The sequence below is a fragment of the Gracilinanus agilis genome, chromosome 1, assembly GCF_016433145.1.
Source record: "Gracilinanus agilis isolate LMUSP501 chromosome 1, AgileGrace, whole genome shotgun sequence".
Taxonomy (NCBI): Eukaryota; Metazoa; Chordata; class Mammalia; order Didelphimorphia; family Didelphidae; genus Gracilinanus; species Gracilinanus agilis.
Genome location: NC_058130.1, coordinates 732,342,062 through 732,360,417, shown reverse-complemented (window position 1 = coordinate 732,360,417; position 18,356 = coordinate 732,342,062). Strand labels below are relative to the sequence as shown.

The window sequence follows — 18,356 nt, the reverse complement described above, 5'->3', positions numbered from 1 at the left end:
ATAGCACTCATTCCTCCTATATGATGGCTCATCTTCCTATCTGGTCGAATACAGCCTGGATGGTAGTTTTTATATCTCTCTTTATCACTGGCAATATGATGCCCTCTACTTAGATATTCTGTGTGAGTGTCAGTTGCCTCTTTGGCAAAATTATGGTATGAAATGGTTCTTAAATTCATTTCTATCTCTATGAGCATATAACATATAAAATAAAAATCACAAAGGAAAGAATAAATCACTTCACAAAAATCGTCCAAATAGAGACACTGAGAAACTAGAGAAAAGAGGAAGGGTGCTCACCCCTGCTATATTAGGAATATAAATTCTTGACAATAATAATGCTATTTCTAATACTAACAATATATTTCAAATATTTTACTTAATATTTGAAAATAGTGCTTTCAGGTTTGTAAGTTTTATATATATATTACCTCATTTGATCTTCATTGTCTGGTGTTAGGTGCTAAAAATGCTGTTTTATCCATTTTATAGATAGTGAGCCTAAGCTAGGTTCAAATTTAGAGTTCCCTGACTCATGCTTAGCACTCTATTTGCTGTCCTCTGCTTCCTTAAGAAATAAGAACAGGTATAAGAGAAGCTATGTGGCAGAATAAAAGGACCTCTGGGTTTTTCTTGTGGTCTAAGAGGGTCTTCACTTCAGTCTGTTCAATCACCTGTAAAATGAAGGAGCTAGAATAAATGTCAATAAGGTTCCTTCCAGCTCTGCTAACTCAACATATGCAATAATGGCTCTGAAACAGGAAAAAAGGCCTATGCAGTAAGGAAATAGAAATCACTAGACGAATACAAAGAACTCTTCAGGAAGAGTAATAAAGGACCTTCTCAAGTCTATATGCCACACTCCACTCATTCTTTCTACCTTGTGGCCATCCTGACTACAGAAAAGCAAGCAAGTTTGTATTTGCAGAGGAGAAAGATATCCTTTCAGGATCCTATTTTGAGTTTGTTGCCCTAAGTAAGTGCCATGATGAATTCAGACAACACAGTAAACATGGAAGAATCAACTTCTCTTCCCCCCCCCCCCTTTTTTAAACCAGTCAGACTACACGGACAGTTGTAATTTTCCAGTCAGGTTATAATTCAAGGCACTGAGTATGTTTAAATTAGTTACAACAACCCAGTTTTTGTTTTTCCAAAGATTGCCAAAGAAGACTCAAATATTGCAAATGATGTTGGTCTATAAGTGTCTCCTCTCCAAACCAATTGTGCTTTCAGATTATGGAAATTGTTCAAACATAAAAAAACAGCACTATGGATTGGTCACAAATCAAGAGAAAAGGAAGCTCAAAGGAAGCAAAAAGCCAAATTTCCACCTAACATAAAAAACTTTAAACTGATTCCTGCTAGAATTGAGAGAGAAAATACTGCCCTTGTGGATGCAGCTTCCCAAGTGCCTTTGGACTGACCATACTTGCCTAAAGCTCTTAGGCACAAGCCTCAGGTACTTGGTAATAATAAGGAAGCTTGGTAGGAGAGTGAGATCCTTTGTAAGGAAAACCTAAAGAAACTGTTGTGTCCACAGCCAAGGTCTTGGTCTATTGGAGCTCTTGTTTACATCTCCATGGCAGATGGTTACAGAGGCTGTTTCTGGGCTCCTCCACAGTAACAGCCCTTTTTCCTCGTCTCCACTTTAGGACAGCTGTTTAAGAACTACTTTCTCAGAATGAGCCAAAACTTGCCTTCCTCTCTATCTACTCTATAATTTGTAAGCTGACCTCTTCTCCCTACCCCCAATTAGGCAACAAAGCATATGTCTAAATAAATGGTCCACCTTGTGATCCAGAATTCAAACAGACACAATGGTAAAATGAAGTCTTGGTCCTATGAATAAGAGAAGTTAACTTTGTGACTTGTTCAAAAATATTTATAGCCACGCTCTTTGTGGTGGCAAAAAACTGGAAAATGAGGGCATGCCCTTCAATTGGGAAATGGCTGAACAAATTGTGGTACATGCTGGTGATGGAATACTATTGTGCTAAAAGGAATAATAAACTGGAGGAATTCCATGTGAACTGGAAAGACCTCCAGGAATTGATGCAGAGTGAAAGGAACAGAACCAGGAGAACATTGTACACAGAGACAGATACACTGTGGTAAAATCGAATGTAATGAGCTCCTGATCTAGCAGCAATGCAATGACCCAGGACAATTCTGAGGGATTTATGGAAAAGAACGCTACCCACATTCAGAGGAAGAACTACAGGAGTGGAAACACAGAAGAAAAACAACTGCTTAAACACATGGGTTGATGTGGACATGATTTGGGATGTAGACTCTAAACAACCACCCCAGTGCAACTATCAATAATATGGAAATAAGTCTTGATTGATGACACGTTAAAACCAGTGGAAATTCATGTCAGGGTGGGGTGGGGTGTGGAGGGAAGAGTAACCATGGAAAATTTTTCTAAAAAATAAAAATTCAAAGTCCTAAAAAAAAAAGTTGTTAACTTTAGTGTTCTGGTTCTGCTAGGCCATTTTATTCTGATTTTAAAATAATGGTCAATATCATATCATTTGAGAACTTTCATTTTACAGAACTCAAAAGAGACATGACTATTACAATTTTACTGAGGCTGAGAGGGCAAAAGAAGGAGGGAATAAGCATTTATACTGAGTCTGCCGTGTGCCAGATATGGTGCTAAGCACATTTTTACAATTACTGTCTCATCTGAACCTCACAATAATCCTGGGAGGGAGGTGTTAAGTATTCTCATTTTGCAGATAAGCAAACTGAGGCACAGAACTTAAATATCTTGACCAAGCTCTAAGCAGTCCACATGGCCTGCTTCAGCTGCCTTCATGGCCACTGCAACTCATCTACCCATTCTAATAGGGGAAGTCATCACATGCTTGGGGTAGATACTCCCTAACTCACCAAGGGTTTTGAGGCCTGTTGTTTACCTTCAGCCTGGTTTAGCCTGCCTGTCAAGACCATTTTATCAGGATGTGGCCACTGTGAATGTTAATTTTTGGAGCTACAGTAAAAGTTGGTTGATACACAAAAGGTGGATAAGCACACAATACACAATATTGACTCCAACATGGAAGGTAAGAGTTTTCAATTTTGAAAAAAGGAAAAGAAGTTTCCTAGGTTGCAAAATTACTTTCCTTCTCTAACCTCTGGTGGTTAAAATGGCAATAATACATTCTTGACTTCATTAGGTACTTGTAAAAAAAATCTCTCTGTGAACTTTAAGCGCTAGAGATATGAGTAATTGCTCATCCAAAACAGGGGATTCAAGAGGATGTTAAACTTCAATAATTAATTTCAGACTGGTGGGGTTAGCTTTTTCCAGGACTTCCTTTTCCCTGAGGGCAAGCTGCAGACTGGTTCTGCCCAGGTCACTACTACCTCCAGGCAGTCCTTTTCCCCTCTGTGCAGCTAGTAGGGGCAGCAGTCTCATGGGAGTGAAGGAAGGTGCCCTCCTCTCAAAATCTGCAGTCTCAGTAACTTTCTGTTGGCTTCTGACATGAGCATAACTGTCACAGGCTGGGTCCAGGTCTTTGAAGGCAAAATGACTTTATTCTACCCTTTTTAGATCTAAACTAAATAAAATCTTATTTAAACATCTGGCCTGTGCATTTTAAATTCTGCTAAACAGAGAGGTTTAGGAAACTGAGAAGCATATATAGAACACAGTGAGGGCACAGGTCATATGACAGCACTGTGAGGGTTGAAGTGGTAGGAGTAAGCCCACATATTCAAGGGATGATGACACATGATTTTAGTTACCTAACAAGAATTCTTTTTAGTAACTGTTGATCTCCTTCGGAGTATCCACGCCAGTCCTTCTGAACATCCTTGTACATGCAATCTTTTAATGTGTATGTGCTGTCCTTGGCACTCAAGTTGGCAACCTAGAAGAACAGAAGCATTCAGTCAGACCAATAAGAGACTTCAATTGAGAAGGCATGTAGAGGGAGTAAGTGAAATCTCAGGAGGGGAATTACAAAATAAGGGAGAGCATCTAGTGCAAGCCAACTCATTTTAGAGAACAGGATAATAAGGCCTACACTGGAGAAATATATCCCAGAGAGAGTCCTTAAAACAAGTCCCTAAAGCTTCATTCTCTACTCTGCATTCTCTCACACATACTCCCCTCCATATTTATATCTAATTAATGGTCAAGTTCTGTCAATTATATCTTTGTGACATCTCTTATATATATACACACACTCCCCTTCTGCTGTCTCAACACTGCCACAACCTAGTTTCAGGCACTTGGCACCTTACCTTTGTGTAGGTGGAAATTTGATGCACCTGAGCTGCATCCTTTTAAGGTACGTGTTCATGTTTGAGAGAGAAATTTGTAGTGATTAGGGAATTGCTTAAGGCAGTGATGGACAAACTATGGCCCTGTATCTGGCCCACAGGGAATAGTTTGCCCATCACTGCCCTAGACTATTGCATTAGCCTGGTGGTGGGTCTGCCTACCACAAGTCTCTCCTCACTAAGGATCAAAGTGATCTTCCTTAAGCTCAGGCATAACCATACCCTCACACTCCCCTTCCCACTCAATAAACTCCAGTGGACTCCCTTTCATCTTCAGACTCAAATATAAAACCCTCTGGATTTTATGATCCAAGTCCTTCACAATTTAGTCCCCTCATCCCCACCTCCTATCTTTCCAAGCTTCCTATATCTTACTCATCCCCATATAATCTGCAAACCAGGGACACTGGCCTCCTGGCTGTTCCTTAGATAAGACATTCCAACTTTTAACTCAGGGCCTTTTCACTTACTGTCCCTCCTGCCTGAATTTTCTTCCTCATCTCTGCCTTCTGGTCAACTTGGCTTCCTTCAAAATCCCAGCTAAAATCTCTAAGGTTTTTTCCCCAATCCTGTTAAAGTCAGTACTTTTCTTTTGCTGATTATCTCCAATCTATCCTGTATAGAACCTATTTATACAGGGTCATTTGCATATTGTCTCCCTCATTGGACTGAGTACCATGAGAGCAGAAGTTGCTTTTCATCTCTCTTTGTGTCCTCAGTATTTAGCACAGCACCTGGCATATTGTAGGAGTTTAATAAATGCCTGCAAACTCAATCTCTATACTGAGGAAGTTTATTCACTTCCCTAGAACAGATTCTGCACTTTCTCACATCATCACCTTAACTTTAGCCATCTCCTATGTCAGGAATATCTTTTCTTCCCATTGTTCCTCTATCCTCCTTAAAAATCAAATGTCTAAAATCCTTCCTTATTCTGAGAAAAAAATATCTCTGTAACTTCCTTATTATTAGTTCTAATTCTTCAGAACTTTAACAGCAATCCTTAAAAGAAGTTTAAAATATGAGTACCCTCAAGACTTATCAACCTTAAACACAATTCTTTTAAAAAAGGAAAGAAGCAGGCAAGCAATCAAATTCACTTTCTCAGAAGTGGAGGTACATAACTTCAATCTCTGGACTAAAATGCACATCCCTCTATCTGATGGTAAGAACACTGATAATTATATTTCACAATTGTAAAGTGCTTATAGAAGGTTCTGTCCTGGGCCCTCTTCTCTCCTCCCTCTATACTACTTCACTTGGTAATCTCATCAGTTCCCATAGAGTTAATTAACAAACCCCATGCTGATGACTCTCAAATTTACCTATCTTTGCCTTTACCTTTCTCCTGATCTCGAGTCTCACACCTCCAAATGCCTTTTAGTCATCTCAACCTGGACGTCCAGTAGACATCTTAAACTCAACATATCCAAAACTGAACTCACTGTCACATTTCCCCCAAACTTTCCCTCCTTTCAAACTTCCCCATTGATGTAGAAGGCTGGCCCACCATCCTCCCAGTCAGGCAAGATCACAACCCACGGTGTCATCCTCTACTCCTTTCTATCTCCCCTCACATCCAATCCAAGTTCTTGTTTCTATCTTTATAACATCTTTCGAATACACCTTTTTCTCTCTTCTGACATTGCCAACCTTTTCAGTGCAAGCCCTCATCACCTCATGCCAGGACTCTTGCCATAGCTTGTTGGTGAGTCTGTCTCCAGTCTTTCCCCACTCCAGTCTACCCTAATGTGAATATCCTGCTATATCACCTTACCTCCCATTCAACAAACGTCAGTGGCTCCTTATCACTTCAAAATATATCAAATATGATATGCTTTGTTTAGTGTTCAAAGTCCTTCATAATCTGTATTCCAAGCCTCCCTGCCCTGTCCCAACCCCACCCACAACAATATCTTTCCAGTCTTCCTATATCTTATACCACCCTATATACCCTGAAATCCAGTGCCTGGCCTCCTCACTGTTATCACCCAGGACCTTCCATCTCCTGACTCAGAGCATTGTCTCTGGCTCTCTTCCGTGGCTAGAATGGTCTCCCTCTGGCTTCCCGGGCTTTCTTCAAGTTCTAGCTAAAATTCCATCTTCAATGAGAAGTTATTCCCAATTCCCTTTAATTCAGATCTTCCCACTATTGATATTTCCAACTTATCCTATATGGAGCATGTCTGTACACAGCTGTTTGTATGCTGTCTCCTCTATTAAATTGGGAGCTCCTTGAGAGCAGTCAGTCATTTCACAAATATTTATTAACATATGCTAAATATGTGCCGGGCAAAAAGAGGCAAAAGATGGTTCATCCTCAAGAGTTTGCTAATTTGGGGGGAAGATAGGTGGTTCAGTAGATTGAGAGCCAGACTTAGAGATGGGAGGTCCTAGGTTCAAATCTGGCCCTGGGCAAGTCACTTAACCCCCATTGCCTAGCCCTTACTGCTCTTCTGCCTTAGAGAACCAATGCACAATACTGATTCTATGACAGGAGGTAAGGGTTTAAAAAAAAAAAAAAAAGAGTATGTTAAATGTAACTTCATTTCAAGAGAGGAGGAAACTGAGGTTCCAAGCAAAGAAGGGATTCAACCAAAGCCAAACAGCTATATGTGCCTAGTCAGGATCTGATATTTGTTTTTAAAAAGTAGCTACTTTAATGTAGGACAGCCAGCAAAGTTTTTCCTAGGATAATTGATCCCTGTTAAGTGGCCCAAAGTGAGCAGCATTTTAAGAGGTTCTAAAGATTGCAGGGTGAGGACACTGATTAAGGTGGCAGTTCAAATGGAGGCTTCTAGTTACTAGCATGGGGCCTCAGCACTCCTTCTACCCACCCTCATCTTAAATACTACTTCATCCTTTGGAAGGAACTCAGTTCAACCCATGCTGCTGGTATGGTCCCAACTTCCTTACCTAGAAAATAAGTGCATTTAGTAATCATTTAATCTAACCCCCTTCTGTTTACAGAAGGACAAACAGGCCTATAGAGGTTTAAGGCCTTGTTCATGTATTCAGGAACGAACAAAAAACTTCTTTATTATTTCCAGCTCTCTCAACCCAGGTTCCTAAGTTTCTTCAGGCTCAGATCATCTATGATTCTAAGTCTCTAAGTTTAAGAAACTTTCCCTACTGACTATAACCCATGCAGAGTCCCTCCTGGTTTGTTTTGTGTTTTTTTTTTTTACTGAATTTCTATGACATTATATCTCTGCCATATCTTTCAGTAGATGCTAGATATTTAAAGTGATAATGTTGTATTATCTCCAAAAATATATAAAACCCTTGAAAACATATGCCACATAAATATTTACACATGCATCTGCTGGCTTATTACATTTTTTTTTCTTCAATATCCCTCCCACCCCCGCCCCAAACCCTAACCTTCTGTCTTAGAATCAATTCTAAGTATTGGTTCTAAAGCAGAAGGGTGGTAAAGGCTAGGCAAAGAGGGCAAAGTGACATGCCCAGGGTCACACAGTTAATAAGTGCCAGATTTGAATCCAGGAACTCTGGTTTCCAGTCCTGGCTATCTATCAACTGAGTCACCTAGCTGCCCCCATATACTGTTTTTCTAAGACTAAGGGAGAAATATACTTTACTATGAAGGTATAACAGATATGACAATTTGGGATTTTGGGGAAAATACCCCCAACAAACACAACTTGGTTATGGAAGAAACTATATAAAGCTACCTTAAAAACTATTTAATAACTAAATTCTTATTTTAAGAATATTTCATAGGGTTTCATTACCCTGAGCCAATGCAGATTTTATTTTGCTTGACTACAGAATATTATAAGTGTTTTTTCTTTTTTAATTTTGGGGTGAGAAGTGGGAGAAAGGGGCTTGCAATAGTTTTTTTTAATAGTTTTTTTTTAAATCCAGTAACAATAAAAAAGAAAAGAAACTCACTGAACTATTTTTTTTTTAAAAGAATATACAGGAGAGGGCAGCTAGGTGGTTCAGTAGCTAGGGAGCCTGGCCTAGAGATGGGGGGTCCTGGGTTCAAATCTGACCTCAGACACTCCTACCTGTGTGACTTGGGCAAGTCATTTAACCCTGTCTGCCTAGTCCTTGCCCTTCCCTTCTGCCTTAAGAATTATTACTAAGACAGAAAAAAGGGTTAAAAAAAAACTATACAAGAGAATAGAAGGCAGGCCAGAAGGGCAGTTTTGAAAACTACATGTTTAATGTATTATATATGTAAAAGGAAAAGCAAATTATAATGTATTTGAGGTTTGTGGTTCATGTAAAAATCTTTATTCTGTTCAACTTTGTACATAGAAATTATTTTATTTGATGTCTTAAATTCCAAATAAAAAATAATATTTTTTAAATGGTGAGTAGTTTTACCAATTGTAGCCTAATCAGCTAAAAGATTATTTTGTATTAAGAAATAAAAACAGGCCTGTCAGAGTAATGCCCTATTTCCATTCTACCTAGAGTTGTAAAGCTTAACTTGGAAGTCCCAAAGAATTGGATTCAAGTGCTACCTCTGTCATATCCTCACTGTTTAGTGGCAAGTCACCTCACTTCTCAGTGTTCCACAGAACTTCTTGATCTTTTCTTTCTAACACCCTTACCTACTGTCTTAGAATTGATACAAAGTATTGATTCTAAGGCAAAAGAAAAGAAAGGGGTAGGCAACTGAGGATAAGAGACTTGCCCAGGGTCACACAATTAGGAAGTGTTTGAGGTCAAATTTTAACCCAGGTCCCCCCAACTTTAGTGCTTTATCCACTGTGCTAACCTAGCTGTTTCCCAGGTAACTTCCCAGTACCTTCTACTCTTCTCTCTTCAATGTCAACCAAACACAATTTGACCTGTTAAAGCTGGGAGTTGACTTGCTCTATAACTGGGTAAAATCAACCCTTTTGTCCTTTTCTCCCTACCTACATCCCCACTACCATGTACTTTACATTCCTGCCCAATTAGGCTATCCCTGGCTCAGTGCTTGCTCCTTCCCACTTCTACCTCTCAACCTTTCCCATAGATCCTACCTAATCATTCCTTCAAAAAGGTGATGATCCCCTCATCACCAAGGGCCTCTCCCTCTCCACTGGAATTTCAGCAGTGCTCTGTCCATCTTTCTCTTATCCATTTAGGTTCTATTGATTTCAGAGTAATTTAGTATGTGTATTATATCCATAATATCAGAGAATGTGTTTCATTTATTTCTGGGTTCCCACCAAACTGACCTGCACACAGAAGCAACACAATAAATGTTTGGTGACTTAAAATGTACCATAGGATGATCAGTTTGGAACTAGAAGGAACCCCAAAGTCCAGTGGAGTCAAGATTCTAATTCCAGATTTGCCCAGGGTCATACAGCTGGGAAGAATCTGGGGCCACATTTGAACCCAGGATCTCCTGGCTCTCTATCCATGGTGCCACCTTGATGCCCCAGACCCAAAGCCTTTTTATCTTCACTGCACTACTCCCACAGAGCCAGTATTAAAACAAATGGCAATTTAAGTGGTAACTTTAGGAAACTACTACACCCTTGTTTGATATATGTGCTTAGTTGTGAGTCTCATCTTCTCAGGAATCTACTAGGATCATAAACCTAGAACTACTGGAGCAATCACTTGGTAGAGCTGCCTCGTTTTATAGCTAAGGAAACTGAGTCCCAGAACAGTTCAGTGAGTAAAGCCTATGAGGCAGGACCTGAACCCATGGCCTCTCCTTGGGGAACTAGGGTTCTTTTTACTGTACTGAGTTGTCTCCTAAAGACCACAAGAAGCAGAAAGAGCTGGGTTCAGATCCTGTATGTGAACATGAATCACTCAACTCCCCTGAGTCTCCAGCAGACCTCTAAGGCCCTGTTGCCTGCTATGGTTCTCGATGGAATGACATGTGCACCATGCAGTGAGCAAAGCAACCGGAATGACAAAAAGATGCTGAAGAAAGTACTTTCCTTTGTACTAGCTAAACTGGGGGGAGTGGGGGGGGGGGGGAAGAATATATAAATAACCATAATACAAATAAAACAGGAGCTAATTGAAGTTCAGGGACAGGTGAACCCAGTTAAACATGGGATTTTAACAACTGTACATCCTATCCATAGGAAGAACAGGAAGCTAAAAACAAACAAACTTTAACTGAAAAGCTCAAAGCAGAAAAGAAGGGTGAGACTGTGATTATATAAAATAAATCCCAAATATTCTTCTTCTCATTCCTGGGTGTTGTGGGAGGCCTTAAACATTGGGTTGCCAAGAAACAGCATGTTCCCTTCCCTCAGCAGTCAAGCTAGAGAGGCAGCAGCCCTAACTGTCAGAGATAGTCTTTCTTCTGGCTTCTGGACATATGACACCACTGTAGTTAGTATGACATAGAAGCGTCACTGTTCAGACTGCTTCGTTCTAAACCCAGTGAATCCAAACACATGTGAATTGACTTCTTAAATCTTTTTTCATCCGTAAGGAAAGAACTTTCAAGTTAGTTATAAATCTTGGAGATGAAACACTGAGGAAATTCTGTCACACCATCCCTATGCCATCCTAACTAGAATGTTCCAACCAATACTAGCTCCTTAATTACCCCACTCATCCATTTGCAGAGTGTTGCTGGCCCAGCTAGGCCTGCTTCCCAGCAAACACACCTGCTGCAAGTGGCTGTCCAGCATATCCTTATCCTGCTGTGAAAGGCCATCCTTCTGCAGCCTCAGGATCAGCTCTGGCTTCTTGTAAGGCTTCAGCGCCAGTAAATGAATGATCCTGTCCCTGAAGGGCTGCTGAGAAACCCCACTACTGCTCTTCTTGATGGCACTGGCAACATTGATTGGTGTTGAGCGTTTCCTTGAGGGGACAGTGTCTGCAGCTGCTGGGGCTGGCTTCCGGAACTGAACTTTTTTGCCTAGAATGAGATTAAACTCAGTTAAATTAAATGGTATTTTGGTGTAGATGAAAGAGCACTCACTGGATTTGAGGCCAAGTACTATTTACTCCTAGTATGGGAAAGGATGAGACATATAGTTCTAGTCAGTTTTCTCAACTTTAACTTCAAGGAGTAGAGTTAGATGATCTAAAGTCCCTCAGTCTCTAAGTTGGGGGAGGAAGTTGGATGTTCTGATCCTTAGGAGAAATTCCACAGTTTTTCAGCATTCAAATAAGAAACAGAAATGGTATTAGGAGGAGACATCATTTGAAATTACTCATATACCTATTAGCAACAAACGCAGCCAAAAAATAACATTTCCACTTTCCCAATCTTATCTCACACTACTTCTCACTACATGTTCTACAGTAGTAAGAGAGCTAGTATTTACATATCACTTTTAAGGTTCAGAAAAACATCCTTCCATATGTTAACTGACTTGATCTTCACAACAACCTTATGAGGTAGGTGCTATTATTCCCACTTTGCAGATGAGGAAACTGAAGCAGGCAGAAGTTAGAGAACAGTGTCACACAATTAAGAGTCTGAGGCTGGATTTGAACTCAGGTCTTCTCAATCCCAAGTCCAGGGTGCATCCACTAACCCATCTAACTGCCTTTACAACACAATCATTTTGGACAACTTAACAGACAAAAATATCTCATCAATTTCGAAGATCCATCTCTGTCTTTCCTCACCCTATTTCTTTCTTTCTTTTTTTTTTTGAACCCTTACGTTCTGTCTTGGAGTCAATACTGTGTATTGGCTCCAAGGCAGAAGAGTAGTAAGGGTAGGGGTCAAGTGACTTGCCCAGGGTCACACAGCTGGGAAGTGTCTGAGGTCAGATTTGAACCTAGGACCTCCTGTCTCTAAGTCTGGCTCTCAATACACTAAGTTACCCAACTACACCCCCTCACCCTATTTCTAACTCCTGAAATACCCACTTTGGAGGATTGCTGAACTCTTCGCCATTTTGTTATATCCTGGACACATGCTACCTCATAATGAAACTTTTCTAGAGCTCCCCAACAACAAGTGATCTCTCCATCTGGAGTCCTCTCATGAATTTGGAGTCTAAACTGCCTCCTAGTTATTTATGTCCAAGTGTTCACTTCCCCACGTGAACTTACTGAGGGCAAGGACTGAGAGTCTTTTAGACTCTGTTCTCCCACCCTCAGTGCCAAGCACTCTGAATGACATACAGTGATCAATGTTTGTGGAATGGAACAAGTTGAAATCTCCAGTAACTCTTAAGAGCTGAGATTGCTGCCCCAACCCCACCTTCACTTAACAGTTTTACACCTACCCTAAGGGATAAAGCACTGTTTCTCTCATGAAAAAAGAGGAGTAAATAAAAGTGTCAGAACAATTCCAGATGACTACTAGGAAGCCTCAAGGGTTTCCCAAGTTCCCTAGCTGCTGATTTCAGCCAAACTGCTGCTCCCACAGATGTTGTTCCACAAAGAACAATGGGAATTAGGCAGATCTGATTTTTTTCTCCTTACTGGTTAGTATAAAGACCAGCAAAGGAGCCACATACTAACATGCTAGTTTAAACAAAATGGTGATTTTAAAGTAAGAGCCATTTGAAATTTAATCAATAAACTATAATGTTGTGAACAATTTCTTGAGTAAGGAGATAATGAAATACAGAGGAAAAAACACTGGCCAAGGTGTTAGAGGATGCATGATAATGACCTTCTAAATCAGTGGTGAGCCAGATGCTTCCCCCTGAAATGTTCTGTCCAGCAGCCAACATTATTCCTAATCTGACGAATACAATGAGTAGGATACAATACACTGAAACTTCGAAAGAGTTGCCTTAGAAACAGACGGACAGATGAGCATTTCCTTTCCTTTGGCCCCCTCTTTAAAAAGTTTGCCCATCACTGTTCTAAATCATTAAAGGGGAAGGGAAGGAAATAACATTTATTAAGTGCCTAATCTGTGCCAGGTACAGTGCTAAGTGCTTTATAAATATCTCCTTTGATCCTCACAACAACCTTGTGAGGTAGGTGCTGTTATCATCACCATTTTATAGATGAGGAAACTGAGGCAAACACATATGTTAGGTGACTTGCCTGGGGTCTAGCGTCTGAAGCTAGATTTTGACTCAGGTCTTCTAGATTCCAGGCCCATCACTCTATTATTCACTGTATAGCTGTCTTAGGCAAGTCTTTTAGCAGTTCTGGGCCTCAGTTTCCTTATCTGTAAAATCCAGGGGTCAGTCAAGGTGACCTCTAAGTTTTCTTTTGAAGCCCAGAAGTATTGTTTATTTCATAACTATTTCCTCTTGATGGTATCTTTTATTTTTCAAAAGAATGAATAAAAGCACACAGGAAGCTCCTCTTGAATCATGTGAATCTGCTCCCCAAGGATTCTGGGATGCCTGTATTAGATCATTTTATGACTTGACTTCTTTCCCCAAGGGTCACTTATAGTACTAGAGGCTGCAAACAATGAAAATCTCCAGTTCCCATCCTTGGCAGTTTTGTGACAGTAAGGAAGGAAGGAAGAAGAAACACCAAGTGGTCTCTCTGACAATTCCAATGTGCCTATAAACATTTTCCTATAACTGACAGATCCTATTTGAGTATAAAAAGACTGGTGTTCTGGTGCTGGTCAGTACAGACTGTTGTCAAGCTGCTTCTTTGTTCATGGACAAATCCTCCACATCTGAGGGAAGGGTTCAGTGTTTGATGCCACCACAGGAGAGGCAATGATAATGAAAACACCATCCCTAGCAAGGGACATTAGGGCACAGACACTAGTAAATTATCATGAAAAGAAGAACTGGCACACCTGACAAATACCAACTGCTATGAGTTCAGGTAAAGAGGGACTACTCCAGCCAAGGAGATCCCAGGCCCAGAAGATTGGCAATAAATCCATGTTTATTAAGTCTTCCCATCACTAAACTCAAGATTCCCCAGTTTCTCTTAAAATTTTTTTTAAAATTTTTATTTTTAAACCCTTACCTTCTGTCTTAGAATCAATATGTGTATTGGTTCCAAGGCAGAGGAACAGTAAGGGCTAGGCAATGGGGGTTAAGAGATTTGCCCAGGGTCACACAGCTAGGAAGTTTCTGAAGTCACATTTGAACCCAGGACCTGGATCCAGTCTCTGGATCTAGCTCTCAATCCACTGAGCCACCTAGCTGCCCCTACCCAGTTTCTCTTAAAAACCAAGAAGGTTTAATGGGACACTGGCAGAACACAGACAATGTCTTCGATTTGAGGAACCACCAATTAAGAAGGATTTTGATCAGAACCTAAGTGGGGTCCAGAGAAAGGAAACCACAGTGAATCAAGGGTCCTGGGTTCAGATCAGGAAGATGAGCTGAAAAAACTGAGCATGTCACACATTTGCCTTCCCTCTATAGGTGATTCCTACTTATCTGGTAGAGAGCTCATTTGCAGGTAGCAGTTTGTATCTTCTAGTCCATTAGGTTTTGAATTCCCTGAGGGCAGAGTGTCTTTTGCCTCTTTTTAATTCTCAGCAATTCACACAGTGCCTGGCACTAGGAGATACTTAATGAATGCTTACTGACTGACTAATGGAAAAGAGTAGATTTAATAGGGACATTGATAGCCATATTGAGTATTTGAAAGGCTATCATGTGGAAAAGTGATTAGATTTATTTTGTTTGGCCCCAGAAAGCAGAATAGAACCAATGGGGACATGCTGCAAAGGGGCCAATTTAGAGATAATGTCAAGAAAGACTTCCTAAGGTTTAGAGCTGTCCCAAAACGAAATGGGCTACCTGCAGAGGCAAAGTTCATTCCCCCTTAAAATACTTAAAGAAGAGAGGCTGACCAACACTTTTCATGTAGGTTACAATGATAATTCCTTTCATATAGGGATTCACCTATGTAGCTGCTGAGGTCCCTTCCAAAGTTTGAAAATCTGGGCTTCGGTGAGCAGTAAAGAAAGTCTATTGTTATCCTCAAAGCACCATATGAATGTAAATTACCTTTATCTGTTTGTGATACATATGGAAAATTATCTGAATTGTCAACACCCAGAGACTACTGGCTAAGACTAAGTTGAAGAACAGCTGATGACCAGCATTTTTAAAGGGCATTTTCTCGAGGGGTATAAGGGGGGGGGGGTGTCCCCCCTACACTGATGCTATCTTAGGCCTGAACAAATTCTCACAGACCCATGCAATCATACAGCCAATCCTTGGCCATGAGTTATCTCCCCTGGACTTTATACTTCTCAAGGACACAAAGACAGGTCATCCCTGGATCTTCCCAAAATGTTCTGCAGTCTCTTCATAGTAGTTCCTTGGTTTCCCAAAGCTTCTTCCTGGCAACTGTTCTCTTTAACTCTCACTATAGGTCCTGATGAAAACTCTGTGTATATACACATATGACTAGTCAAAGAAGGAAGCTTCAGATAAACAGGGAAGAATGTTCTGCATTCCTCGTGTATGGACTCTAAATCAGCTAAGTGGGAGCACCAATGACACTAATGGGATATACCAAGCAAGGGTATTTTTCTTTTTGATGGTTAGTTCTGAGAAAGGGAAGTTGAGAATTGTAACCTTTAAATTTTTGTGACTAAAAAAAAATCATGTCATTATTTTCTCCTTTTTTTATGCCTGAAGTTTCGTATTTTATTTGATCTACTTAATTCTTTTCCATTAACACCTTGGGCTTCTTTTATAAGCTGTCATACTCAGTTTCTAGCAGTAAGCACAACAGTCACCTAAGGAAATCGATTCAATAATTTCTAAGATTTCTTTCAACTCTATGGAAAAAGAAGGGACTATAAGAAGTCTTCCTGTTCTAGAGGGAGTATAATAACAACTACATATTGGCTATAGGCCACCTTTGAGGTTAGGAGGACTTGAGTTCCCTATCTTTGACATGTAACAGGTAGATGACTTTGGGCAAGTTACTAAACTTCTCAGGGTCCCAGATAATGCAAATAGTTACTGTAAGATCTGGCAACTACACTCTAGTTGCTAATATGGGATAAATCTGAGTAAGTAGCTAGGCCATGCACCAAGGTAAACAAGGTTAGGACAATGGTAAACTGGATAGTGAACAAGCATTTATTAAGTTTTTACCATGGTTCAAGTGTTGAGCTAAGTATTAAAAGATACCAAGAAAAGTAAAACTAGGCATTGCTTTCAAAAAACATGAAAATAACTGGATACATACACACTCTGACAGAAGATAATCTCAGCAGGGAAGCATTAGCAGCTGGGGGGCACAGGGAAGGGCCTCCTGAAGAAGAGGGCTTTAAGCTTTGTCTAGAAAAATCCAGGAAACTGAAGGGGTGAAAGTGAGGAGGAAGAGTATACCAGGTATAGAGTTGGGAGATAGAGCTTTATAAGAAAAGAATTGAGTAAACCAGTGTCTTTAGATCGCAGTGTGTATAAAAAAGAAGTATCCTGGAAAGGTGAGAAGAAGCAAGGTGATGAAGAGATTTATCCAACAGAGGTGTTTAGAGTTGATCTTAGATATAAAGAAGAGTCCCTTGAGTTTGCTTTAGGAAAATCACTTTGGCAACTGAGTGAAGGATTGACTTGATTGAAGAAGGCCTTGAGGCCAGGAGAGCAGTTAGAAGACAATTACAGGGAGCAATTAGGTAACACACTGGATAGAGGACCAGGCCTGGAGTTGGGAGGACCTAGGTGTCTAACCTTAGACACTTCCTAACTGGATGACCCTGGGCAAGTCATTTAACCCTCCATTGCCTAGCCCTTACCTTTCTGCCTTAGAATTGTTGTGAAGACAGAAGGTAAGGGTTTAAGAAACAAAAAGAAGAAGGCTACTGCAACAGTCCAGGAAAGAGGTGGTTAGAGCCTAAAGTAATGGGTTGTGATTGTGAAAGTGGTGATAAAAGGGCATAAACTAGAAATACCGTGAGGTAGATAGAGGAATATTTGGCCACTAACTAAATATGTGGAGTAGATTTGACTGAGGACTTAAAGATGACACTAATTCTCTGAGCTTGGGTGAATGGGAAGATGGTAGTGTCCTGACAAGGATAGAGAAGTTCAGAAGGAAGCATTTTAGGGGGGAAAAAATTAGTTCTGCTGCTTTGGATAAAGATTCACTTCAAATCCTCCTTTCTCTAAGAAGCCTGTCCTAGTCCCACTGCTTACAACTGCTACTCTCTTCCCTCTAAAATCATCTTCCATTTACAATGAATATACTTATATGTATGACCTTTTCCCCCATGATGTCTCCTCATTTAGAATGTGAGTTTTAGAAGGAAATTATATTTGGGGTCTTTCTTAGTATCAGTGCCTGGCACACAGTAACACTTAAAATAGTTTGCTGACTGAGGGACATGTTGAGTTTCAGGTGCCTATGGGACATTCAGGCTGATATGGCCAAAAGGTAGTGCTAATGTGGAAGTGGTATTCCAAATGGAGATGTGGGAGAGAGAGGAAGAATCATCTTCATAGAAAAGACAACTGGGGCAGTAGTATGTGTCGAAAAGAAAAGAAGACTTGGGACAGAACCTTAGAAGACACCCACAGTTTAGTGCCTGCAACTTGGATGAGTGAGGAATGGTCAGACATACAGAAGAGAATCAGGAGAGAGAAATGTCATGAAAGCTTACATAGGCGAGGTGATCAACCCTGTGTAAAATGCTCCAGAAAGCTAAAAAAAAAAAAAAAAAAAAAAAAAGGATGAGGATGAAGAAAATCAGATTTAGCAATGAAGAGATAATGAAGGTAATTGGGGAGAGGACAATTTCAGTTAAATAACCAGATTAGAAGACATAGACAGACTGTAGAAAATTAAAAAGAGTGAGAAGGTAGTTTAGTGGATAGAATACCAGGCCTAGAGACAGGGGACCTTGGGTTAAAATCTGGTCTCACACTTCCAACCTGTGAGTCCCTGGGCAGATCACTTAACTTCAGTTGCCTAGCTCTCCCTGACCTTCTGCTTTGGAAGCTACTTTGGATACTTTTGGATACACTAATTGTATCAATTCTAAGATGAGGGAGGGAGAGAAGAGCACATGTGCTTAAAATTTAAATACATGAATAATTTTACAAGAAAGTGCAAAAAGAATTGGAAGCATTTAGAGTAAATGAAAAGGGAAGGACAGAGAGCTCGGAGTGGGAATGACTGGCTCAAATGAAGAGATTTTAAGGACAGAGGAGACATAGGCTTGTTTGTAGGATGCAAGATACAAGTAGTTAAGGAGA

The 18,356-nt window shown here is 40.3% G+C and overlaps 1 protein-coding gene across 1 annotated transcript in view; it reads right to left on the bottom strand.

Moving 5' to 3' along the window:
* ELL (elongation factor for RNA polymerase II) overlaps positions 1-18,356 on the bottom strand; it is a 150,716-nt gene that overhangs the window by 26,438 nt on the left and 105,922 nt on the right. Inside the window, exons 5-6 of the mRNA XM_044672320.1 lie at positions 10,902-11,155; positions 3,757-3,881 (exon numbers count right to left, since the gene is read on the bottom strand). Of these exons, the coding sequence (XP_044528255.1) occupies positions 3,757-3,881; positions 10,902-11,155 (379 nt within the window). The remainder of the gene's footprint in view (positions 1-3,756; positions 3,882-10,901; positions 11,156-18,356) is intronic.